The 27,520-nt window shown below is 38.4% G+C and overlaps 1 protein-coding gene across 1 annotated transcript; it reads left to right on the top strand.

Annotated features, from left to right (window-relative positions):
* The first annotated feature begins 307 nt into the window (after positions 1-307).
* ubxn4 (UBX domain protein 4) lies at positions 308-26,549 on the top strand. Its single transcript, XM_026375997.1, has 13 exons — positions 308-531; positions 978-1,080; positions 4,395-4,423; positions 5,562-5,680; positions 8,445-8,625; positions 11,858-11,963; positions 15,266-15,320; positions 17,367-17,531; positions 20,715-20,842; positions 22,376-22,478; positions 22,725-22,856; positions 23,132-23,346; positions 24,878-26,549. The coding sequence occupies exons 1-13, from the start codon at positions 450-452 to the stop codon at positions 25,014-25,016; spliced, it is 1,557 nt and encodes a 518-aa protein (XP_026231782.1). The 5' UTR covers positions 308-449; the 3' UTR covers positions 25,017-26,549.
* The last annotated feature ends 971 nt before the right edge of the window (positions 26,550-27,520 follow it).

Raw genomic sequence — 27,520 nt, forward strand, 5'->3', positions numbered from 1 at the left:
AGGTAGGACACAGCTGGGATTCTTTAATATTTTGTTGGACCGCCTTTAGCTTTGATTATGGCACGCATATATATATATATATGAATATTTGCAGACACATTATTGGGACAGCTGCCTAAACAGCAGTATAATTTGACTCCTTGGATAGATAGATATTTTAATAATTTCAAAAGGGAAATTCTGGCTTTGGAAAAAAAAAACCTGAGTAGATTTCTTTCCTCTGCGGGGCAGCATTGCACCTCGCTGTGTGCAACCGGGCGGGAATTTATTAGAAGAAGAAGAAAAAAAGACGAAGAAGAATAACATGACGGCAGCATAATACTACGGTCACGTGATCTTGCGCCGTGGAGGAACAGGCTGATTTAAAGCTAGCTTAATGAATTATTGCAAGTTATCTTAGCTGCTTTACAGCGTCACCTAATCGGAAGCAAAAAACACAGCTCGTAAACATGCATTGGTTTGAGGGATCAATTCCTGATGCCATTAACTCGGCTAAACAGAAGAGTTTCGTCTTTGTCGTCGTCATTACAGGTAACGTTATATTTGTCCGTTAGCACATGCGCTAACCAGCTAGCGTCATTCTAGGTTAGTTTTTGTACGTAGCCATTAGCCTAGCACAGCCAAACTGCTGTCAAAAAGAAAGGCCTATCCTGAATCTAAATATGGTGTAAAATTATGTAACTCGACTGAAATGTTGCAGTGAGACAAATATATTATAGTAGCTTCATACTTAATACAAATGACAATGTTAGGGGTTTAAGGTCATACTAGCCTAAGTAACTTGAAACGTCACCACTTTGAGTTAGGTGATAATTGCATTGTTATCACTATATTATGTACTATATAGTGTTATTCCATGATATTGCTATATATGTTAGGCTGTCAGCTGTTACACTATTATATGACAGACTAAATTTATATATATGGGCAGTTAGCTGTGACATAATGACGCAACGTATTTTTGTATATGTTATCAGGGGAAGATGAACAGTCAGTGCAGCTGATGTCTAGCTGGGAGAATGATGAAGTCTCTGAGGCAGCACACCATTGCTGTGTGGCCATCAGAGTCGATGCCAAGAGGTATGTTAAATTACATTCACACTGTAGTAGTTCCAAATTAAGTCACAGACCACAAGGCTTCAGCCTAGCTTAGAAAGGGCGAAGCAAAAATAAAATCTTTTGCCTTTTTTTTATTAACAACTGCCTGTGTTATCACAGAATGCTCACAAATTAAGCCTTCAGTTTTTGCTACATCTCTTCAATTTGTTTTATTGATTCATTATGGAACATTACAAACAGTAAGAAAACAAAATCCTAAATCCTGGAGATGCCTAGTTCTGATTTTTCAATTGTCAGTCCTAATCCTTGATTGTGATTATGATCTAGCCAGTCATCAGTCATGGACAATCAAGCTTAAAACCTAATTGATAAGTGCATATCTAATTTAGACCATTTTCCTGGGGAAATTAAGGCGTGTATTTACAAAGTGCCTCACAGAAAGAAATCACTCCTAAGTGGCTAGAAATTCTGAAAGTCTGAAACTATTTCATCCAACTTTAAAGAGCACGAAGAAGAATTTTTCAAAATTGTTATCATAGGAATTCACTCTTATCTACTCTATGTGAAGAAGAGGTCAGGAGATGTGCGCAAAGTCTGTGGAAGGAGAGCTGTTTCCAACACACACACTGTTGTTTGGACCTGTTCCTGTTGTGTGCACAAAAACCACTATCTTAACTTCACACTTTTTATTAACATGGAATTGTCACCACTGACAAATGAATCTGGTCACTTAAGTAGCAGAGGGGATTATTCAGTTTCAACTGCTTTTGTGAACTAGAGGGGCAACAATGAGATGACCGCCCAAAAAGCAATAGTTTTGCAGGTAGAGACCACTAACATTTTTTCCTTCCTCATCTTTTCTGACTGTTTTTTCAGAAAAGATGTCTTGCATTTGGCTAGGGTCAGTGTCAATATTGGTAGTATGAGGCGATACCTGGACCCTACAGAGGTTGCATAGGCAGTCCAACTCCTCCAAGATAGCACCACAATATATGCCATTGCCAAATGGTTTGCTGTGTCTCCCAGCATAGTTTCAATATCATGGAGAACATTCCGGGAGACAGGCAGTTATTGTAGGAGAGCTGGGCAGGGCCTTAGAAGGTCTTTAACCCATCAGCAGGACCGGTATCTCTTTCTATGTTGAAGGAGGAACAGGATGAGCACTGACCGAGCCCTACAAAATGACTCCAGCAGGCCACTGGTGTGAACATCTGACCAAACATCAGAATCAGAAACAGAAGTTCATGAGAGTGGCCTGAGCGCCCATGTCCTCTAGTATGCTTACTGCCACTGTGGAGCTTGATTGGCATTTGCCATAGAACGCCAGAATTGGCACATCCGCCACTGGTGCCCTGTGCTTTTCACAGTTGAGAGCACATGTGACAGATGTGAAAGCGTCTTGAGAAGCCATTGAGAATGTTATGCTGCCTGTAATTTTGTTAAGCATGACCAGTTTGCTGGGGAGGCATATCCATAAAGGGATTGCAAAGACCTCTACATGCTAGATACCCACACCCTGAGTGTCATTAGGTATTGGGATAAAATCCTTGGACACATTGTCAGATCCTACGCTGGTTCTGTGGGTCCTCGGTTCCTCCTGTGGCACGAGTCGGTTTTATGTGGTGAGAGTATGCAGGCAGTTACTAGAGAATGAAGGAATTGATACAAATGAAGGCCTGGTGTTGCCAGACCTTAATCCAATAGAACACTTCTAGCAATACAAAACAATATGTTTTGGTGTATCTGACTCTATCAGGTTGCACCTTATACTGTCCAGTAGCTCAGTGATGCACTGCTCCAGATGAGAGAGAGAGAGAGACATATACATACACATGCAGAAGATAATACATGAAAAAAAAACCAAATGAAAATTACACATCTAACAGAAGAAGACACAAAACAAATCACACTTTAAGTTGCACACAGTTGTCAAAACTAGAGAACAAACAGTAAACTTTTAAGCATTCTGTGCATTTGTATGTGGACGTGCAATACTGAGTAAAGTAGAAATGCATATAATACAGTATATTATGGCACACGTGCTTTATGTTGTTATGCTGGAGTTGGTTCTCCAGCTTCCTCCTGTAGGCATCCTTACTCTCCCTCATTCTTACTTTTAGCTCCCCCTGAACCGTCTTCACCTGGTCCTTGTTTCCCGCCAAGGAAGGCTTTCTTCTTCCTGTTAAGCAGCTCCCCTGTGTTAGTGTCTTTCATGGAGTCGATTTTGTCTCCATTCTGTTTCCAGTCACTTCCAGTCAGTGGCATCAGAGCACACCTGCAGAGACTCAATAGCTTCCTGAGACCCCTTCCTAACAGTTGTTGTGGTCACTGTCTGCTGCTGAACAATGGGAGTGTAGACGGAGTCGAGAGTAGAGCAGCAGAGATGTATCCATCCTTCACGTTTACATACAGTAAATCCAAAGTTATCTCCAGTGGGGCCTTAACGTCTCCTCCTGTAATGATTATGAAAACATTTAGATGCTGATTTTCGAGTCTAGCGGCGACAGAGTGAATGACAACACATGCAACCTTGGCAGTACCCTATGGACACCATCCTTCATCTCATTAGGAGCATACCTCAACCTTGTCAGGCATGCATTTTTTCACTTTATTTTTCAACCCACTTTAGGTTGATAATTTTCATTATCAACCTAAAGATGTTGTTCCTAACACATTACCCAGGCCATATCAGTACAGATACCCAGCTTGATTGTTTTCCTATTGAGATCTGATATGTTTTCAAAGTGTTCCTTTGATGTTTTTTTTTTTTTTTTTTTAAGTGCGCAATAAATATAAAGTCGAACTAAAGCTTTTAATATTACCTATGTTTTTCTCATATAAACAAACACTGCCCTTGAAAATGTCGTTGATATTGGCATTCCAGTTTTACACTGTCTTAAACCACAAAGCTCAACTATTGGCCAAACTACAAAGAGAGGTTGTACTTCGGCTTTGAGTGTTGTAAAACAGTGACTCTTTGCTGAAAGTAAAAGTTGGCTTCTTGCATAACTTTTATGTCCAACTCTGAGGAAGGAGTATTTTTAGTCTCAAGTTCACTTCCAACATGCTTCCTAGGAGTGATTCTAAGACACTTGGTAAATATGGGCCCTGGTCTCCAAAAAATGTTTGCTTTGGACATTGGCTCTAAGTATATTATAATGTCAGTGTCCAATATCAGGGAACCAACTTAGATTTACTTCCATGAATTAAGTCACACTAGCAATTTATTTGGAGCAAAAATATGTGATAGGTATTTCAGGTCATACATTTTGATAATAGATGTGTTAATAAGTATGGAGTTTCACCATATTGTGCTGCATTCTTTTTTCCCACAGCGAGACATGTGTACAGTTCTCCCAGATCTGTATCTTTTTGTTGTTGACAATTGGTACTTGGTACTACTATCCTTAGGAACTTAATTATGAAGTTACTGATTACTGATCTCTAAAGCTGTTTTCACATATGCACACTGGACTATCTCTGGAAGATTAGATCCAGACATTGCAGAGACTTGTGCGTTCACACATGTAATACACAGTAGGAGAAAGTCTGGCTGATATGTGCCCGCTCAGGAAAATTGTTTAATTTCAGGGTGGAGGGAGTGGTTGCTGTGAAGAGTGTGCAGTAGGAATGATGTAACACAAAAGGTACACAGCGGAAATTAATTGTATTTTGTTTACAGCGCATCTGTAGAGCAAGTAATATAATTAGAAGTGATGCTTTAGGTTTATAACTCTAGTTTCCTGAGGGAAAGAAGTGCGATCCAACAACAGAAAGCTGGTTTTCAACCCCTAAACTTTCAATGTTGTGCTGAGTTGACTAGCTGAAAAGAAATTCCTCCACGCTCACTCTAAATGCTCCAGACTGTTACCTGCTGTGTGCACAAATGAGCTCACTTGGCAATACGCAGACTTTGTACTAGGGGGTAATTACTTCGGGTAGTACTAAGGGTAAGCTCCTACCTGAATAATTCGGCTGTTGTGTTCTCACATGCAGCTCACCCAAGTAAATAGTAAATGGTCTGCACTTATATAGCGCTTTTCTACCTAGCTGGTACTCAAAGTGCTTTACACTGCGTCTCATTCACCCATTCGCACACACAAGCACACACACATTCACACACCGATGGCAGAGCTGCTATGCAGGTGGTCTGACTCACCAGGGGCAACTTGGGGTTCAGTATCTCGCCCAAGGACACTTTGGCATGTGACGTGGCAGCCGGGAATCGAACCACCTATCCTGATTGGCAGACAACTACTCTACCTATTGATCCACAGCCACCCAGTAATGTCCGGACATGTTCAGGGTGTCAGTGCATGTATGAAAGCAGCTTAAGAAAGGTTTGTATTTGCAGTACCCATCACAACAACAGTAAAAGAAAGGAACAGAGTACCATATTAACAGAGAACAATATTAACTGTATAAACTGCTAGTACTACACATGTGCACTACACTATGTCTGTTCCTGGAAGCTTGTTCCTTAACCTATCCATTGCTTGAAGATCCAGTGGTGTGCATACCCTCTAGCTTCTTTATTGGAGACAATGGAATTCCATTGGAGGTCATTGCTGGAAATGTGTCTGCTGATGAACTGATGAAAAGAATTGACAGAGTTAAGCAGGTAAGGCCTAACTGAGATGGCAAGCAGTACAATTTAGCTTCACCATACCATGTGAGAATGTTAGCTGCTAGCATGGTTTCTACACTTTCTCTTGCTGTTATCTTCTTTGGATAACCATTCCTAGAGAGGTCAACAATAGTGTTGAATATTCTAATATTGTGATAAAATGAGATAAACTTTATTAATCACCAAAGGGAAATTCAGGTAGTCTTGTAGATAGAAAGATGGTGGAAGTGGTAAGTAATCATCTGCTGTTGATTGTTGTTGTTGTAGAGCCTGATGGCCACTTCTCTGGTCCATCAGGATGTTGTGTAGGGGATGGTCGGTGTACATACATCTCCACCACAGCCTCCATGAGTCCAACCTCATTCCAGTCTCTGAACAAGCCTTTTGTACCAGCTTGTCCAGCCGCTATGCTTCTGTTTTACTTTGCGTCCCCAGCACACTGCAGCACACTTGTTACTGTAGTTTGGTAAACCATCTGTGGCATCTTCCTGCAGATGCCTAATGACCTTAGGAGGAAAAGACATTGCCCCATTTATATTGCACATCTGTGTGAAGTGCCCAGTCACACTTAGTGTCCAGGTGCATACCTAGATATGTGTAGGCTGGCATTACAAATGCTGACTGGATGAGGAGAGGATTTAGATGTTTGGAAATACACTACCACCTCCTTGGTCTTCAGGAGGAGTAGGAGTTTGTGACTCCATTCACTGAAGAATTTTATCAGTCCTCTGTACACCTTTTATTTTCCATTCCTGATACATGCAGCAATTGCAGTATTGAGTACTTCTGAATGTGGCAACACTCAGAATTGTACTTGTACTTAGTTAGCATCAACTCCTCTTCCCAAACCCAGAATTATTTTCTTTAAATAATGCACAGTTTCCCCCTTCTCTCTTTGCATTAAACTTGTCTTACAAGATTTGCCATGCATGTCTAAAGACGGCCTTGAATATATATAGTTGCAAGAAAAGTAAATATAGTTTACAATTTCCTGCTTTTTTTTTTTTTATTTATCTTTTGCACAAACTGGTCATGAAATGTGATCTGATCTTCACCGAATATTTAAATATCAACAAACACAATATTTTTAATCATGATCTTTCTTGTTTATTTAACACACATATTAAACATTCAAAGTGCTGGTGGAAAAAGTAAGAGAAACACTGATTACTATTACTATTACATTACTATTATTCCTCACCTTTGACAACAGTAGCATCCAGGAGGAATTTTGGACCATTTTTGCTCACAGAACTGCTTCAACTTGGACATATTATTTGGATATCTGGTATGAATGACTCTCTTGAGGTCATTCACAGTGTCTCACTTGGCTTGAAGTCTGGATTCGGACTGGCCCACTCCAAAATATAGATGTTATATATCTGAGGTCATTCTATGATGCTGCTTTTATTATTCTTCAATCATTGCAATCTTAGGTAAAACATACCTAAACTGTATCACTATCAACTTGCCTATTAGAGGAAACTAAACACTCGACCACTGTTACAGCAAGATCAGAAACGCTTTTTCAGCAGAACAAAAGCCTCATTTTGGTAGGTCTGACCATTTAGAAATCAAGCTCAATTCTGTTTACACCAAAAGGCTCATGGCGAAACCAGTCACAGTGAGAACTTTTAACATCTGGTCTGACTGTGCATAGGCTAGCTTGCAGGGCTGTTTAGAGATCAGAGATTGGAACATCTTAAAAGAGGCTACAGAGAGGAGGAAGCACAACGATGGGACAGAGGAGACACAAATTTAATGATATACAATGGTAGCATTTGATGAATAGACAAGAAGATATGCATCTATATGTGCCCCACCCAGAACTGTGCTTGTTTCTCCCAACAAAAAACTCTGGTTTAACATGGACATAAAACAATCAGGAAGAGGCAGGAAGACTTCAAGTCAAGGGATCAAGTAGAGTACAGGAGAGCCCGGTACGAGCTACAGAAGCTATTTCTGAGCTTTAGCTTCACGACATCCGTCCTGACATTATCCTGTAATATCTTAACAAAATTGGGAATTAATTTCCCCCTCCACATTTGCAGTCCAGAACTCATATTTACTTAGCCTCTGAGAATCTCCTAGGAATCATGCAGAAAGTTATTTTTGCCTCATTTTGCGTTGTGCCTCTTGGGTGATCCTGGCTGGGCACCCACTTATGGAGAGTAGCCACAGTACTGAATTGTCTCTATTTATAGCTGTATGTTGTGTAACTGTGGACTGATGAATATCTAAAATCTTTAAGATTATCTGAAACTCTTTGCAGCTACATGCAAATTAGCAAATCTTGATCATTGGTCTTCTGAGCTCTCTTTTTTGCTCACATCAACTGATATTGCTTTTTAATGGCACACTGACACTATTTTGGTGTTTTTACAAGTAAGATTATCTCCTAACCACACCTCTATTCTCTTTTCATTGATTTATCTCCAGGTTTGCTAACACCTGACTCCAGCTGGTCTAAAGTTGGACTTTCACTTGCTTTTTTTCACCATTACTTTATATATTGTGCATGTGTTTATTGTTTTCAGTTTGCAAATATTGTTTGATATTTTTGACTTTGGTGGAGATCATATCACATATCATGACCACCTAATGCAGAAAACAAAGAGATTAAAAATTGTTCACTTTTTGATGCAACTGTAAAGATAAAACTTTAGGTCAGCTGGTACATACAGACATGTAACCAGAAGCCCTGAAGCTACTGTAGCTATATTGTGTTCTAAGTAATGATTGTTTGGTTTTCTGTCAGATGCACTTTCAGCAGATTGGCGATGGGTCAGTTTTACCAAAGGCAAGTTCTCCTGTAGAGAGTAGCTTGTGTGACAGTACAACCACAGAACCTGCTACAGCTCCAGTTTCAGCTCCAGCAGGGCCCACTAGTTCAGCAGCAGAAGCCACAGAGCCTGCAGCAACACCAGAAACGACAACAGGTGAGTGAGCCTGGATATATCCCTCATACTCCTCCAGTGGTTATCTTTTAATTTTATTTGTTAAAAAAGTGTTGTCTTGCATCTTCCAACATCAAGTAGCTCAACCAGGTTAGTGGTAGGTGATAAGTATGTCACAATATTTTTGTTGTATCTAAGTGACACAGCAAAAGTCTACTTCGGCAATGTTTTGTCACATCATTGTACAGTCTTTAGAGCCAAGCAAACAGGATAAATGATCACAAATAATAAGCCTAAACAACAAGAAATGCTAAACTGAGTACCCTCAAAAGAGGAGTGGTCTATTTCCTTCACAGCAGTAACTGAGATTAATTTATTAATTTATTTAGTGATCCACTTGAATCCAATATTGTCAACGGTTTAGCTTGGCTACATGTCTTTGGGTTTTACTTTCTACCATGCTTGTTCTGTCTGTGGGCTAATGTAACATGTCCGTGTTATGGTGTGTATGATCATGCAGCCATATTTACATTATTGTGATGAGAAAATATCTTGCCACAGTTAATAATTATTGTCATAGAGAATGGGCAATGTGAAATGGAACTGCTCTAGATGTTGTATATTTTTTTAGTTAAGTAATGCAGTTCATGGGTAAGGGTTGAAATTAATATGAAAGTGAGATGGCAAAAGTATATTATTTACCTTGTTTACATCAGTTATGTGCAAGAAATATGTGAAACAAGCTAATGGTAACAGTTTGGTATTATTATGTAAGATGTAAAAAGGAAGTGCTTTTATTTAATAGTAACTGACAAATCTATATTATGTGACATTACAAAGAAATGTTCAGCACTTGTCTTTGTTTACATTTTTTGTTTCTTTTGTAACACTGCATATAAAAACGAGTAAAATGCTCTGTTCCGTTGACAAGTCATTGGTCATTACTTGAAACCTCCACATCACTAGATCAATGATTCTCAAATTGAGGATATCAACAATTTTAAAAGAGAAAAGACTGGAGCACATTAACCTTTCAATGACAACTTGTAAGTGCACTGTTTAAAATTGTATCTTAGTTTGTGTAGGAAAATGTTCTACTGTGGTAGGTTTCTCCATTAGGTGAGCCTAATGACATTATTTATAATGTGACCACAGTTTGTGCAGGAAAGTAAAAGGTAGAAATGCTGCATTCTAATACTAGAAGGTAAATGCTCAATCACTGTTTAAGATTGGAAAGTAAAAAAAAAAAAAAGAGTTTATACACTCAATTTATCAGGGTAAATTTGCAGTGATGCTTCATGTAGCCTTATTCTGGGCCACAAAGCATTAGGACTCTTTATACCAGCAGGCAGTGGTAGTCTGTATTCGTTCCACTGTCCGCAGCTTTTCAGCAAATTGCTATGGACCTATCGGTGAAAGAAACACTGATTGGTGAATCACTGCATGAAGTTAAATGGACCTTAGTGCCATTTACAACTTCTTACCAGATATATTCTCGTAGAGAAATGTCTATTAACTCTAAGTCTTTGGTAAGTGAGAGTAGTGTGAAAAGGTAAGCAGACACTACCAAGTGCTGTTTTGTTTACAGTTTGTATATCTGCAGCTTGTTTTCCTTTTCACAACAGAAGTCATCTCAAGGCACTTTACAGTGTAAGGTTTAAGACCTTACAGAGTACAATTGTATAAAAAATTATATAGAAAACCCAACAATCCCATTTGAGCAAGCTTTATGCAACAGTGGAGAGGAAAAACTCCCTTTAGAGGAATAAACCTCCAGCAGAACCAGGCTCATGATGAGTGGCCATCTGCCTTGACCGGTTGGGGTGAGTGGAAAGAGGAGAGAGAAAAGCACAGCAGGCCAAAAAGACAACAACAAGCAGCAAAAACACAGGACAGGTCAACTGGACTCTGGAGATTTACAGCTCTAGGCTGAGGGTACCTGCAGAAAAATACAGAGAGAACGGGAGACAGAGATTTTGCTTTTGGCCTTATATGGTAATACAGACAGTTCAGACTAACCCCCACAATTCCCTAAACTAAATACAATTTAACACCTCTGGAACATTATGTTTTAGTCCATCTGACACTGGTTGCACCTAGTCACAGTTTGTCATATGTCTTGGACACTCTGGACGAAACAGGGGCTAAGCTGTCAAACAATCATTACCTGGTGCTGAGCTGGATCTGGTTGCGGAGGAGGTTGCGTGACAGACTTCGCAGACACAAATGCACTTTGAGGGTCTGTTGGGAAAGTCTGGTGAAACCCATCTGAGGGGTATTGAACTCCTACCTCTAGGACAGCTTGAACAAGAGGTTAGATTCTAATGGACCATGTTCTCCAACTCCATTGTTGACACGGCTGTTCGTAGCTGTGGCTGTAAGGCTGACATGTCGGCCATCCCTTAATCCAATAGTGGACGCTAGAAGGTAATAATGCTGTCAAGCTGTAGGAGTCTTATCAGGCCTGGTTGGCTTGGGGGACTCCTGAGGCAGTTGAAGGGTACTGCTAGGCGGTATGTCAGAGTGCTGATAGCTGTACCTCTGATTCAGGAGGAACAATGCAGTTTTTGTCTCGTCATGGAACACTGGACCACCTTTATACCCTCTAAAGGGTGCTTGAGTGTTCATGGGAGGTCACCCAACCAGTCCAGTTGTGCTTTGTTGCTTTGTTTGTTTTGTACTTGGAGAAGGTGTTTAACTGTGTACCTGTGGGTGGTGCTCTGGGAGCATGAGTTCCAGGGCCCTCTTTTAAGGTCTTTTTACGTCAACGAGAGCAGAAGTTTGGTTTGCATTGTTGGCAGTAAGACAGACCTGTTCCCAGTTAATTATTTTTATGTACAGAATTTATTTTATTTTTTTCAGAACAGAGTAGGACTGCTTTCACACATGCTTGACTAATCCAGATTTTACCTGGGTGAGCTGCATGTGAGAACACAAATAGTATAATAATAATAACAATGGGCAACTCAGAGAATACCCAGGCTGAGTCCACGAGTACAAAGTCGGCGTAACATCTATGTGTACATTGATGTGCTGCAAACAAAACACAATATAAGCAATGTAGTCCAGAGTGCAGATATGAAAATGAAATGAAAGTGGCACTTTGCATAGAGGCATTATACACATTTTACATGCATATACATGTATGTTTTAATCTTGAAAGTCATAAAATCATAAATTAGTGGAACTCCAAAATAGAACAGCATAAATCCAAGGTTAAGCATAATATGGCCAAACTAACTCTACTGTGGTTTTGTGTTTCTGTTCTACATAGCATTGCTTGCTAGCCCAGCTATAGTGACTGTTGCAGAAAATTCATCTTCAGATCATACGAGTGAGTGTACTCACAGTGAAGAAAACCTGGATGCTAAAGTGGAAAGGTAGGAGTAAACATATAACACATGCCGTAGACGAAAAATATTTTCGGTGTTGATACTGAAGATGTGTTTCTATGTACGTTGCCTATAAAAAGTATTCATCCCCTTGGATGTTTCACCCTGTAGTTGACATTCTCATTTCAATTATGGTCAATATAAGTTGGCGACTTCGATAAAAGAAAATTCAGAAAAATACCTTTAATGTCAAAAGTGAAAACAAGTTTCTATAAATTAATGTCAATTAAATAAAAGTATGTAAGGTGAAATAAGTGTTTGCATAAATACTCACCCCCCTTCAGGTCAAGTTATAGTAGATCTACCTCAATCAGTTTGTGCCATTCTTTGCAAAACTGCTTAAGCTCAACTGTAGTTCTCTTGCAGACTGAATTGACCTCCAGGATTGTCCTGCATTTTGCTGCATTCATTTAATCCTTTACCTTTACTAGCCTTCCAGGGCTGGCCGCCACCGTCGTATTGGGTGGGGATGGTGTGTTTGTGGTAATGTAAAGTGTTTGGTGTCTGCCAAACATAGTGACTTGTCTGATTGCCAAAAAGCACAATCTTGGTCTCATCAGACCAAAGAACCTTCTTCCACTTGACCATGAAGTTTCCCACATGCCTCCCACAAGCAAACTTAACAAAAGTATTCTTCAACAGTGGTTTTCTCTTTGCCGCTCTCTCATAAAGCTGTGACTGGTGAAGTTGTATGCACTGTCTCTCTCTTAGTATTTCACCCTAGATATTTTTATTTGACATTACTTTGTAGAAGCTTTGACATTGAGATATTTTTCTGAAATATTTTTTGTTAAAGTCACAAACTTATATCGACCATGATTTGTTTATTTATTTATTACAATTTCTGTCAATAAAAGGGTGAAAAAGCCAATACTTTTTAAAGTCAGTGTAGGTAGAATGGCAGCAACGTCAAACAACATCCAGTTAATGTGTATTCTTGTTGTAAAAAGGCTTTTGATCAGTATTGATCTGGACACTGACAAGAGTTTTTATAATCTTGCCTTTAAACTACGCCACAATGAATTTTAAATAAAACAATCAAGATGTTGCATTGCATTTTAAGCATTTTCAGGGGGCTCAATAGTACTTTGACAATTGAGAGATTAGGTGCAGTCAATTGACAAATAAAGCAGATAAAAGGTCTGCAGGTGATAGGTAAGGTAGATACGAGTTGGCATTTGGCAGATAATATGTATATAAATGTCAAGGAGCTCTTAGTGCAAAAGATACCACTTTGCAGTGCAGTTGGATAATGACCCTAAACCTAAACAAAGCAACTCGAGACTTTTTTCAATGGCTGAGTCAGTCGTCTGTTCTCAACCAAAAAGAGCAAGCTTTTCAGTTACTGAAGAAAAAAATTGAAGGCAAAAAGACAGAATTCACCTAAAGTCTGGAGCCCATGGATATCACCAGTCATTGATTGCGAAGGAGTTTCATCCAATATTAAAAAATTATGGTTATATTTTCAATTATGTCACTTTGTCAACATATTATTGAGCCCGCAAAAAACAGGGGATACTTAAAATGCTTGCTTAAAATTATTAATTCCTAAATGGTAAATGCCATATTTTTGTAAAACCTTTTAAAATAAAGCTGAATATCTGATCACATCTTGATTGTTTTATTTCAAATATATTGTGGTGGTCTATAAAGACAAACTTATAAAAATAAAAAAATGTTACTTTACAGTGAACTGTAAAAAGTTAAACCAGCCAATCAATCTATAGTTGAGAATGTTCTAGCTGCTCTGAATGTAATAAATTATGAAAATTAAACAGAAATCATAGAAATTCTCATGCTCTGTTGGATTGTGTTTGTCAAGAAAATGTAAAATTGTATTATTGTCAATCTGTTTTTCAATTTAAAAACAAAAAAATGAAAGAATTACTTGTTTTTGTTTTTTATTTTTTTTTTCAATTTTCATTTCCAAAACCAGAATTTGAAAAAATTTATAAATATAAAGGTTCGTTTTCTTATTTACACTATCAAAACTGGTCAGGTCTAGGTTCAGCAATGTTATGTGCCCAAAGAATGAGGTCAGCTGACTACCTGAATATACTGAATGAACAGGTTATTCTATCAATGGATTTTTTTCTTCCATTCCCTTTTCTTCTTGGAATGGGCATATTCCAACATGACAATGTTGGCCAGAATTCATCGGGCCCAAATTGTATAAGTGTGGTTCAGGGAGCATGACACATTATTTTCACACATAGATTGGCCACCACAGGGTCTCTTCAACTTTCATAAGGTGTGACATCAAACACAGTGTTTTCATGCAAGGAAGGACATCTAGTCTGTGTGAGACAAGTAACAAAACATATTTCCACAGTGGTGCTGTCACCATCAACCTCATAATGACATCTGATGATGGGGTTAAAGCATTTGAAGTCACCGTCTGGTCAGGGTAATATGGCCACGTTGTTGTCATCAGTCAGATATACACTTGGCATTTGTATCTTTAAAATGCAGTGTTAGGATAAGGAGAAGCTTTGTTTAATAAACACACAGACTTTGTTTTAGCTTTGCTGTCGTTGTCAACCAGAGACTTGTACCACAAGGGGAGATTAGTGGGGTATCCCATTATTTTTGGGCTTTGCTTAGCTTTTCTGGTATCAATTTTTATTTGAATAAGATTACCATGGTAACAGATTCTGCTTGGCTAACCAGTGCCAAAGCAGGTTAGCTTCAGAGAATCAGGTGAGAACCTGTCAATAGTGACCATGAGAAGAGCCTGTATTAACTAGTGTTTTATTAGAAAAATAATCTACCTACTCTAGATTTTAAATCAACATATCATGGAAATTGCATTTATGAGTAACTGCTCCTCTCTGTCCTCTCTTTTATCTGACAGCAGAGAAGTTAGAGTAGTTTTTGTCAGAGGGAAAAAATACACTAATTCAATAAGGCCATAATAAAAATTATCATTCTACATTAATCCTGCACTGATTTATAGTATATTCTTAGCCATACATTTTTCTGCTTCTTATTCTACAGTTAACAGAGTCAAATCACTTTCTGCTAATGCTGTAACCAAATTTTCCTGCAGTTATTACTGTTTCATATTGTATTAAGTTGTTAATTCATGGCGCTGTCAATGAATAAGAATTTGGATGCCACACAACCTAATCAGTTTTAGATATAATGGGTATAACTGATTTTAAAATTTGACATACCTGGAATTGATTGACTGATTTTGGAAACGAAAACATGTTTTTTCTGTTTTTTGATTTTGTATTTTAAATTGAAAAACCAATGATCAAGTGATACACAGATTATTGTCCTGTCAGGTTAACTAAGAAACTGGAGGAGAGAAAAGAACAAAGAAAGAGGGGAGAAGAAAAGGTAAGTAGACAACCTTTTTTTTTTTTTTAGCACTAAGTACTAGCTGATATTTTTCTTTGGTGTTCAGTCAAGGGGCAGAAATACAGTGGCACTGGCCATGTAATTGATTTATCAGTACACTGTGTCACTATATCAGACTTTAGAATGAGTGACTGCATTTGCCACAATGCATTTGACATTAAACACTCAACATGTGAATCAAAAGTTTGCCATTAGACAATTAGCAGAGTTACTCAGATAAATAAGGTAACCTCACCTGTTGCAGATTAATCTGCTAATTTTGGAATCTAAATTGGGTTGAGATAAATTGACTGATTTAGCCAGTACAAATATCCATTTTCTTTGCCTTGAGAAAAAAAGAATCATTTGCTGTATGTTTCAGATCATTATCCATGTGAGGCGGCAGTAGCTCAGGTGGTAGAGCAGTTGTCTACAAACCCTAGGGTCGATACTTGGTTCCTCCTAGTTTCCTGTTGAGGTGTCCTTGGACAAGACACCAAAACCCTGTTGTAGCGTCTATATGTACTGTCTGGCAGCCGTCCAACAACAATTTTCCCAAGGGGATCAATAAAGTATAAAGTATTATTATTATTAATCAGTGTCCTATCATCTTTGCAGCCTTTAGCTAAATCTGAGCCAAGAGTAAATACCAATACCCTTTTTCATAATATTACTTACTATTTTTTACTATTATTAATTACTTTTATTAGCAGTCATTTTTACATTTTAATGACTGGAAGAACTTTATTCTAAAACTGGTCAGGTTAGTTTAGGTTTTTTCTGACAAAATCTAAAATGGTCTTTCTGTTCTTGAACATCACCTGATTATTTATGAGCCCCCATGAATGGGGGTTAATGGCATACCTCTGTTAAACCCCTTAAATCAATCCTCAGAGTTTCACTCAGAGAAAAGTTTTCACTTCCATGTTGAGTGTTTAATTTTAAATGTATGGTGGTGTAGAGGAAGCCAAATGCCAAGGAACAACTTATCATTGTTCCAATATTTTTATGAGCCTGTCTGTTTCCTTATCTATTTCACTACTTTACACACAGTCATTCCCTCCATAGAAACCATTAGAAGGCAATCTTCACTGCTCTGACATCAGCAGAGTTAATATAGCAGCTGTAAAAAAACACAGTTAATGCACAGCTTTTCTTAGTTTGTAGAGTGTTTGTGTCTGTGTGAATTGCGTGAGCTGGATGGTGGTGATGGGAGGGGCTTGCAGTCATATGAAGTGGTCAGTGATTGTTAGGAGTCCAAGTCAGAAGAGCTACAGCATGATCTTAGACTCACTGCAGGGCTGTTAATCTGTATAATTTGTCAACGACCAGTGTTGTACGTTTATTGTTCTGTCTGTTCTGTTTCATGATAGGATAAAGAATTTATCTTCAATTGGTTATCTTACATGGGAATTGATCATTTACTCTTTATTGTATGCCTTTAAGTTCCTTTCATTTTGGTTAGTTTTTTGTGTTTGTAATGTTCCACTTTGCTCTTCGACTTCTTTCCTTGAGTGTGGTGACAGAAGTTTTCAGAGAAGTGTTGGGCTGTTCTAATTGTTTGCTGTAGTTATAGGCGAATATCATGCTTGATTTGAGTTCTTTTATTTCATCATGGAAGATGATAAGTAGGTTCAGTTTTTTATTGATGGAATCATAGACACAGACCTGTATTTCAATTGTTAGCACATTTAAAAGATGTCTTATTTCTTTTGTTCAAGTAGTTGTCAATGACATTTTCCAAGTCTGTTAAAGTTTGGTCCTCCAGCATATGTGAAAAGCAATATATCTGAGTGAAAGAATGACCTAATAATTCTTGTAGGTGTGTTTTGTTTGTTTGTTTGTTTTTTGTTTTGACGGTAAAACAAGGGAAGAAACCTGAAATAAAACACGAAAGTTGTTGGTGTCTTGTTTGTTTCTTACTGGCCGCAAGGCGCCATGTTGTATTTACCCTGTAATTTAGGAATACTCACAGTTCCATCCCAAAAATACATTTAATGTTGCCTACTTCAGTCTCATTGTCCCTTTGTATATCTTATAATTTAGAATGACATTAGAAAGGAAATAGAGCGACGGAAGACTGGGAAGGACCTGCAAGACTTTAAGAGGAAACAGGAAGAGGAGAAGACCAAGCGACTCCTGGAGGAAAGGAACAGAGAGAAAGCAGAGGAAAAGGCTGCCAGAGAGAGAGTCAAACAGCAGATTGCCATGGTAACAACATTTTTATCCTCTTTGAAATGTGGATCAAGTGAGAGCACATGTTAATATGCCAGATGATGTGGAAGAAATTACATTTACAATGGCAATTTTTTTTTCTATGTTGTCAAATCAGAGGGGACCTGAGCCAGCTGTAACTATAAGCTTTATCAAAAATGAAAGTTTTAAGTCTAGTTTTAAAAGTACATAGGGTTCCTACTTCCTGAATCCGAACTGGGAACTGGTTCTACAGTAGAGGAGTATAATAGCTAAAGGCTCTACCTCCCATTCTACACTTGGAAACTCAAGGAACCACAAGTAGACCCACACTCTGAGAATGTTTTGCTGGGAAAATATGGTACTATGTCAGAGACATGACATCTAATCATGTTGTTACCTTAGATGACATAGCATTGGCCTCAAGTAATACTGTAAGGAATCTCAGAGTTTGATCAGGATATCTCCTTTTCAAAGATACAAAGATACAAATCTCAATCATATCTTAAAGACCTCATAGCTTCATATTTTCTTCATAATCTACCTGTGGTTCCTAGAGTTTACAGATGTAGAATGGGAGGCAGACTCCCTCTCTACATTAAGACAAGACTTAAAACTTTTCTTTTTGATAAAGCTTATGGTTAGAAATGGCTTAGGTGACTTTGGACCATCTCTTTGTTATGCTGCAATGGATTAGTCTACTGGGGGACATCTACTGATACACTGATCTCCTCTCTCATCTATCCATTTAAATACCACCATTGCATGTTAACTTTGTGTTTTCCTCTCTTACATAATTGTGCTTCCTCTCGCTGTCCCTCTTTTTCCGTACTTTTCTGCAGTTATCCTCATCCTTGGAGCTGTATATTTCTGGTAGTTACTGGTCCTACCAACCTGGCCAGTGTTTTTGCTGCTTGTTGTTGTTTTTTGCCTGCTGTTCTTTTCCCTGTCCGCGTTCCACTCACCCCAATTAGTCCAGACAGATGGCTAGCCACCCTGAGCCTGGTTCTCCGAGAACTTTCTTCTCCATTGTCGCTTGGGTTTGCTCAAGTGGGGTTGTTGGGTTTTCTATATAATTCTATATACAGTAATATTTTCGAAGGTCTTGATGTCTTAAGATACAGTGTCTTAAGATGTTATCTGTTGTGATTTTTAAGTATACAACTAATTGAACTGAATTACAAAAAAAAAAATCTAAATCTTACAAACCTCAAGATAATAAACATACTATAAAGGTGACCTTATTACTCTTTTTTCCTATATGTGACATATTGTCATGGTGAGCACATGTCTGGAAATATTTAAACTGAGTTTAACTAAGTTGGATTTTCTGAATTAAGAATGCAGCATCCAGTCAGCAGTAGTACTTCAAATGAAGGTTATCAGGAATTGGCATCAGTGAATTCAATTCAATTAAATTTAATTCAGTTTTATTTGTATAGTGCCAATTCACAACAGACGTTATCTGAAGGCACTTTACAGTGTCAGGTTTAAGACCTTACAGAGAATAATTATACAAAAAAATGATACAGAAAACCCAACAATACCACTTGAGCAAGCTTTAGGCAACAGTGGAGAGGAAAAACTCTGTTTAGAGGAAGAAACTTCCAGCAGAACCAGGCTCATAATGGGTGGCCATCTGCCTCGATCAGTTGGGGTGAGTGGAAAGAGAAGAGAGAAAAGAACAACAGGCAACAAAGACAACAACAAGCAGCAAGAACATTGGTCAGGTCAACTGGATTCTGGAGATGTACAGCTCCAGGCCGAGGATACCTGCAGAAAAGTACACAGATAGGGAGACAGAGAGGAGGAAACACAACTACAGGAGAGAGAAGACACAAAGTTATTGACATGCAATGGTGGCATTTGCATTGACATATGAGAAAGGAGAGAGGAGAGGAGCTCAGTTTATCAGTAGAGGTCCCCCAGCAGACTAACCTATAGCAGCATAACTAAGAGATGGTTCAGAGTCACCTGATCCATTTCTAACTATAAGCTTTAGGAAAAAGGAAAGTTTTAAGTCTAGTCTTAAATGCGGAGAGCGTGTCTGCCTCCCGGACCTGAACTGGGAGCTGGGAGTGAATGAGTAGCAGTCTCTGAGCCACTTCTTAGGAGGGGAAACAAGGCCAAACACACAGTAGCAAAAACTCTGAACGTCTGTCCCATTTCCTTTTTTAATTTAAACCCCAATTTTTTTCAGTGTACAGCAAAGACAAACGGTTCTGGGTCAAAAATATTTGTATGCTTAAAATATTGATGAATGCTATAATTGCGAGAATCCTGCTTCTGGAATTTGCATGACAAGAGGCCCAGAGTAAAGATTGAGCTATGGAAGCACTCAGTTCAGCTGCCCATTAACACGGGTATTTAAGAGTATCTTACTTTACAAAGGCTGCTTGTAGAAATAGAAAATTAGCATTAATTAAGAAGTTACTCACTGAATTATTGTCCATTAGTGACCAATGGAAGGACCTGCCAGCACTGGCAAAAGTGAGAAGCTACTAGTTGAATGTTTTGTACACTACAGTTTGCTAATGATAAGTAGTGTAGTTCATGCATGTGTAGTTCAAATTCATGCATTTTGTCACTTGCCAGTATGCCCGAATATTTTTATATTCACAAACACACACACAATTATTGTGATAATAATTGCTGATAATAATTGAGACCACAGAGACCAAACTATTTCTACTTGTCTTTTACTGACCTACAGTTTTGAAATTGAACATTTGAATTTGTTAGAACAGATTTTATAACATTTTTTAAAAATTCCACAGTAGAAAATTTAAGGAAATATTTCCATTATCTTCTACTTGAGTGCCATATATCAACACAGTCCTCTGTGTTGGTAAATGGCCCTTAAGTGGTAAATGACTTGAATAATAATAATAATAATAATAAATTTTGAAGATGAGTAAATAAAATTTTTATTTTTAAATGATAATTTTATTTATTAAGGTGAAAAGCTGTCCAAGCCATTCTGGCTCAGTGGGAAAACGTAATTACAAGAACCTACATTAACATCTAAATAACAGCATGTCACACTTCAGTTAAGGTCAGTGTTCATGATTCAAAAATAAGACAGAGACAGGGCAAAAGTGTTATCTGTGGGAGAGTTCCAAGGCGAAAGCTACTGCTAACCAAAAATAAGCTATAATAAAAAAAATTTGATTTGAAGTCTTTGTCCCCACTTTCCTGCAGGACCGAGCTGACAGAGCAGCCCGTTACGCCAAAACCCAGGAAGAGGAGAACGCTGCCAAGGAGGCCCTTCTAAAGGCCAGACAGGCTGAGAAGGAGGCCAGGAAGGAGCCATTAGTCAAGGAGAGGAGGTAAAGAATACATTCTTGAGCTGGCACCATTACAGGAGAATGTTCAGTCAATTGTTAAATTCCACTCTTAACAATAGCTATCAGCAGATACTTGGTAAATAACTTATTGTATGCTAAAACGTCCAGTGTGTTTACATGTGCTTAAGTTGGATAGCGTCAAATCACAACAAAAGTAATCTCAAAGCACTTTACAGGGTAAGGTTTACCACCTTATAGAGTATATTTTATAGAAAATTACATAGACAACCCAACGATCCCATCTGAGCAAGCTTTAGGCAACGGTGGAGAGAAAAAACTCCCTTTAGAAGAAGAAACCCCCAGCATAACCAGGCTCATGGAGATTGTCATCAACATCTGCATGGATATTAAAGTCACCCACTATAATGACTTTATCTGCACTAAGAAATCCGGACGGTACACCATAACAAACAGGACTGGTTTTTGATTTTTCCAATTTGGATCAGAGGCTAAGAGTGAGGCTCTCAGAGGAATTAAAACTATGTTTAGATCTGGGGTTGATTAATAGACTTGAGTGGATGATTGCTGTGACTCCTCCACCCCCACTCCACGCCGTGTCTTTCTAGGAACACAATAATAATATGATTTTGGGGGGGGGGGGGATATTCATTCATATTCATCCTGCTGCAGCCAGATTTTAGTAAGATAAAATAATTCAATTTGATGGTCACTTATCAAATCATTTACTAACGGATTTAGACGGGAGAGATCTGATATTTAACAGTCCACATTTAATGTTTTATTTTTTTTTTTGTTAGGTGAGAGGAGTCCTCTTTATTTTTATAGTTCTTATGAATCATTCCTCTTATGAAGTTCTTATGAATGATTCCTCTTGTGTTGGTTTTTGATATAAATAATTTAGGTTGTTGGGGAGCAGACACTGTCTCTATGGAGTTTTGGTAGTTTTGAAGGGTTGATGGCTGTAAGGAAACTGCAGAGAGGTGTGTAAGACTGCGTTTCTGTGTCCTGGGCTCCAGTCTGAGATGTCAGGGTTTAGATCTCCTGATAAACTCTGCCATATTTTTAGAGCGTAGGGACGCAGCATCTAAAGTGTAATGGATGCCGTCTCTTCTGATCAGCCCAGGTTTTCTCGGAAAAAGTTTTCCAATTTTCAAAGTATCTGGACAGTCAGCAAGTTTTTATGAGTTTGCCTTTATGCACCACATTTTACATTTATATTTAGTCATTTGGCAGTCGCTTTTATCCAAATCGACTAACAAGGTACAAGGCAAAGGCAGGATAAGTGTGGGTACACAGTCGGGATTAGAGCCGCAGTCTCCTGCATGGAGGGCAGGGATGTTACTACTACACTGTCCAGTTGTACAAGTATTGTAAATTATTGTAGCTAAGTAAAGAACATTTTAAAAAAAAAAAAAAAAAATATTCGAAACAGAAAGAATAGTAGTGTATATTACTAATTAATAATAATAATGATAACAATAGATATGTGGTCTGATCTACAATAAGATTCTTTATCGTGTGTGTGTGTGTGTGTGTGTGTGTGCGCGCGCACAGTACCACAACAAGGATACAGTTCCGCCTCCCAGATGGCTCTTCTTTCACCAACCAGTTCCCTTCACAGAGCAGACTGCACGAGGCTCTGCACTTTGCTGTTCAGGTTTGTTTCCCCCATCAAACTTTCACTGCTGTTCTCGTTTGTAAAGGGGAAAAGGTGATCTAAAACCAAAAAGTAATCGCACACAATCACACAGAAATGGGAGTATTAATCATATAATCTTAAGATTTCTGACCTATTTTAATTAAATCTTTTAAAATCTTAATCGCTAAATGTTTGCAATGTTTTTAGCTTATTGTCTTTCCATGCATATTCACTGTGAAATATTTTATTCTGGTCTTATCTCAGGAAGTGGGAAATCGCTTTAGTAACTTCTCCCTGGCCACCATGTTCCCTCGACGCGAGTTCACCAGTGAAGACCTCAATAAGACTTTGTTGGAGCTAGAACTTGCTCCAAGTGCTTCCATCGTGCTTCTGCCAGTGAGTAGACCACAGTCCACCTTTTTTGTCTTACTCAGTCACTTTCCCACCCTGTCATCCTTGAGTAATACAGACAGACCAGTACTGTGTACTATTCGTACCTGCCTCCTGGTCTTCTTACTGCTTAGTATAGAACTTAGGTTAGCTTAGCATTAATAAGTAGGTTTGTGAAACTGCTGGGCTGGCTTTACGGAAAATCACTGATGCCTCTAACTGTGGAAGCTTCCTTAAAGATGTTTCTTTTATCAATGTTATTTGATTACTTTTCCATATAGCGGTCAGCCAATCCTGCCAACACACTGGTTCAATCCTCCAGAGGGGGTATTTGGGCCATTCTGGGCACACTGCTCTACCCTCTGCTGGCTGTATGGAGGTTCCTCAGCTCCTTCCTGTTTGCATCACCACCCCCCACTGGAGCAGCATCTCGAGGCCCAGCCCAGCAGTCAAGCTCTTATTCCAACACATCATCAGCTTTGGACAAGGAAAAGAGGTGAGGGACATGAGCTGTCCTCATTAGCTAGAGCCCCAGAGCAGGATTGTAAACTTTCCTCCAAAAGATTCTAAAGTGGAAGTTAATGATTTATGCTTATAAACAACCATGACCGCTTGTATTTAGACCCAAGTACCTCATGTCAGATTAAGTAAGTATACAGCTTTTATATCTACATGTTAGTTACAGGTTTAATGATAATTTGTCTACCAAAATTTGTGTGTGTATGTTTGTATGTTAGGTCCCGTAATTCACACATTTTGATACTAAATTATTACAAAATATTTGTCTATCTGTGTTTGTCAGATAAATAAAGATACAATTGTATTAACAAGTAGGGCAATTTAGAAAAAGCTGTTTAAATTGTTCTTGTTTGATTTATTCACTGCAAACAGCTGAGGGTTTGTAAATTGCCAACCCCCCTAATTTTTAATGTGGTTTGAATTTTGAGTGTTGTTTTCCCAGTGTAAATTATTAAAAAGAAGACTGGATTTTTATGAGAGACAGCTTTTTATCTCTAAGGTATCTTAAAACTTGATCATATTGTACATACACCAATCTGCTACAGACATAATTTGAATGTTAATGTTGTGGCTGATCAGTGTATTGTATACGAGTAAATAACTGCCTCCAATTGGATAATTACTGCATTGATGATTATGTTTCAGCTGCCAACAAGTTATTTAACTCTAACTGATGCAGTAAGTAGTTTCTCATTTCTTAAACAAGAAGACACAGCTTGTGGTCATGAAAAAGATGTTTATCTGTTTTAGAATGCTCCAATTATTATCTAAGTGAGAGTGCTGAGACTACTAAAATTTGGTAAAGAATTGTCAAAAGCAATAATTAAATATGTTGTCGGAAAAAAATCATAAATAATCATGATCAGTGATCACTTAAACGTTTGGTGAAATCAAATGGTGAAAAAAAGTGAAACAAAAAAGTTTAATAGTGAAAGTAAGACCACTTCCACATACACAATACGAAGAGAACTCAAGGGATTGGGGATAAACAGATGTGTAGCCTTAAGAAAGCCACTTGTTAGTGAGGCTAATTGGGGAAAAAATCCTTCTGGAGCAATGTAAGAATGTAAATGTGTGCTAAACCAGTTGTTTTTGACCACAAGTCCACAGTTTGTTCAGAACCTGAGAGGATGGGAGGAAAAAGAGAGATGGCTGTATCCATTCATATATTCGATATGCTACTGTTTTGGTGTTTGCAGAGTGAGTCTGCTGCAGTCAGGAAAAACAATGTTGGACTGCGAGTGTTCAGTGTAGGTTGTTGTGGTTGATGTTTGGACCGAGCCCGAGCAGGGATTGTTTCCCTGAGACTTAACAATAAGTCATTTTGAGTGCAAACTTTGATCGGACCCTTCAGGGACTTGCTACAAAACCAGGAATTGCAGTTCTATCATTTTTAGTATGTGTGTCTATATCCACCCTGGAACCATATTAACAAAAATTAGATTTTGCAAAATATGGGCACTTTAAGCTGACTCTGTGTTGTGCTGTGTTCTCTTGTGTCCACTCAGAGAAACACTCTCCAAGCACACACTGGAGAAGCGGTCCAAAGACTTCAAGAAAGAGGGTAAAATCTGCAGGCTAAGGACTCAGGAGGACAGTGAGGACGACAATAACACCTGGAACGGAAACTCCACCCAGCAGATGTAGTGGAGTAACAGCAGCTCCCTTCCTCTTGCTTACCTGCTGTTAATTAGTTCAGTCTGATCAGTTGAAGGTTTCTGCTGCACTTAGAACTGATTGTTTAGTTTTCTCTTTGTCTTACCATTTTCCAGGTCTACACCCTGCACCTTGCTTGCATGGTGACATCAGTAATAATTAACTATAAATAATTTGAGCTTGAGCTTGTGTCTTTTTGTGGTGATTATAACTTGATTGTTTTTCAATAACCCAGGCTCAGATTAGAGCAGGTTGACAAATTGAAAGGGTAAACCATCGTCCTGTCATTGGGTTGTTGCTCATAGCTGTTTATACATCATAAAGTTGTAAAAATAAAGTTTATTAATATGAATTATTGTTATCAGGCAAATCTAAACTGTCACCTTCCATGTATTCTACACACCAAATTCTCCTGAAGATTTAATCTGAGTCTGGCTCTGTATTGTGTTATAGAGTTTAATTTTGGTAACATCTAACTTTTGAAAAGTTATTGACTGGATCTCAGTGACTGCTCCTGATTGCTATCCAACAGCAGAATATATATATAGACGTATCAAATATTTCATCAAACAGCTTGCGGCAACTGGCAAGGACTGTACATCGGTCAAGATTGGGGCTCATACACACCTTGGCAGTTTGTATTTTTACTGGTTGTCAATGGGCAACTACTCTAGTTCTTTTCAATGCAAATAAAGCTACAGATAAAAAAAAAACATTGAATTTTGGTTGTTTGTTAACCTCATTGTTCAATTTGAGCTGTGGTTTGTTGTCTTAAATACTTACAGTTGATGGATTATAAGCTATTCTCATAAGAAAGACCCATTAGGCCCGTTTAATTAATTGTGACTTCTATGTATATTTATTTTAATAATGCAATAACTAATATTTTACACATTTTAAAAAAGTGAGAATTGGGCCAAGATATGTTGTTACTGAACTTTTCTTGTCCCTTTCATGTTTCTTGGTTACATATAGATCTTCTGTTGTTATCCCAGTGAGACGTAAGCAGTTTATGGCTGGCACATCAGCCACTTCGAAGACCTAGTAAAACTTGTGAATTCTCACTATAGTCCCACCCCAGACAGAGTCTGAAAATGGACCTAAGACCAGGCAGTGCTCGCTGAGAAGACGAGCTACAATGACCCATACATACCTGCAGAAACAGAACAGGAGGGGCAAGGAGCAACAGTATACAGGCTTGAGCTTGTTTTGGTTCTCAGAAGGCCATCTGAAGTTTTGAACAGTTTCAGTAGAACAGGATGAGGGAGTTCATGTGAGCCGGTGCTGTTGAGTTGACCACTTGGTAGGTAAGGGTCAGATTAAGTTACATATTGTAGACTGCATATTCTGTACATCCTACTCACGTGTCAATTTGGGAGAGAGCCAGCCATGGAAAACCAATAACAGTAACCTAGCTGATATTCTGTGTTGGGTTGACCATTCAAGATAAACAAAACATCCAGGTGCTCTTTTGCAAACTTCAAACGTGCTGCGATATTTTTTTTTTGGACAGCAATGGCTTCCTCTGTGGTGTCCTCCCGTGTACTCCATTCTTGTTTGATGTTTTCCTTACTGTAGATGTGTCAACAAAAATGTTAGCATGTGCCAGAGATTTCTGTAAGTCTTTAGCTGACACTCTAGGATGCTTCTTTACCTCATTCAGCATTCTGCGCTGTGCTCTTGCAGTCATCTTTACAGGACAACCACGCCTAGGGAGAGTAGCAACAGTGCTGCAACAGAAAACCCAAGACTGGTGTGTGTGTGTGTGTGTGTTTTTAAAGGGCAGGACAGCTTTCAGCAACACATCCAATATTACCACACTGATTGGTCTCCAATTAGCTCCAATTAGCTCTTGGAGAAGTCATTAAACTAGGGATTCACATACTTTTTTCCACCCTGCACTATGAATGTTTACATGTTATGTTCAATAAAAACATGAAAACATATAATGTTTGTGTACTATTATTCTCAGCAGACTGTGTTTTTGTATTGTGAGTTAGATGAAGATCAGAGCACATTTTATGACCAATTCATGCAAAACTCCACGTAATCCCAAAGGGTTCATACACTTTTTCTTGCAACTGTAGGCAATTTAGAGTGGCCAATTAGCCTAACAATCATATCTTTGGAAAGGTGGGAGGAAACTGGAGTACCCTGAGAGTGCTGTAGGCAAACTGCAAGGGATCCAATAGGGCACCTGTGTTGATTAATATGTGTTACCTCGCTGATGTCAAACATATCAAATCTAAAATAAAATGTATAGAGCTCTTGGGGTAGTTTTTGATCAGATAAAATCCCTTCTAGTGCTACCTTCAAATGCAAAAAAAAAAAAAAAACCCAAAACAAACAAATTAACTAAAATACACACAGTTTAGCAAAAAGGAGCACTACTCTACTGTTTCTGGTCACAGCATGCAGGCATATCCCTTAACTGCCCCAAGGACTACTGGAGATACCAGGGATTGAACTCAGTACCTCATACATGCAAAGCATGT

Source organism: Anabas testudineus, chromosome 21, assembly GCF_900324465.2.
Source record: "Anabas testudineus chromosome 21, fAnaTes1.2, whole genome shotgun sequence".
Taxonomy (NCBI): Eukaryota; Metazoa; Chordata; class Actinopteri; order Anabantiformes; family Anabantidae; genus Anabas; species Anabas testudineus.

Bases quoted from the DNA above. Each gene is read 5' to 3' on its own strand.
- ubxn4 (XM_026375997.1), top strand. From the start codon at position 450: ATGCATTGGTTTGAGGGATCAATTCCTGATGCCATTAACTCGGCTAAA. The intron at 5,681-8,444 runs GTAAGGCCTAAC...GTTTTCTGTCAG, and splicing joins GAATTGACAGAGTTAAGCAG to ATGCACTTTCAGCAGATTGG. The intron at 23,347-24,877 runs GTGAGGGACATG...GTGTCCACTCAG, and splicing joins GCTTTGGACAAGGAAAAGAG to AGAAACACTCTCCAAGCACA.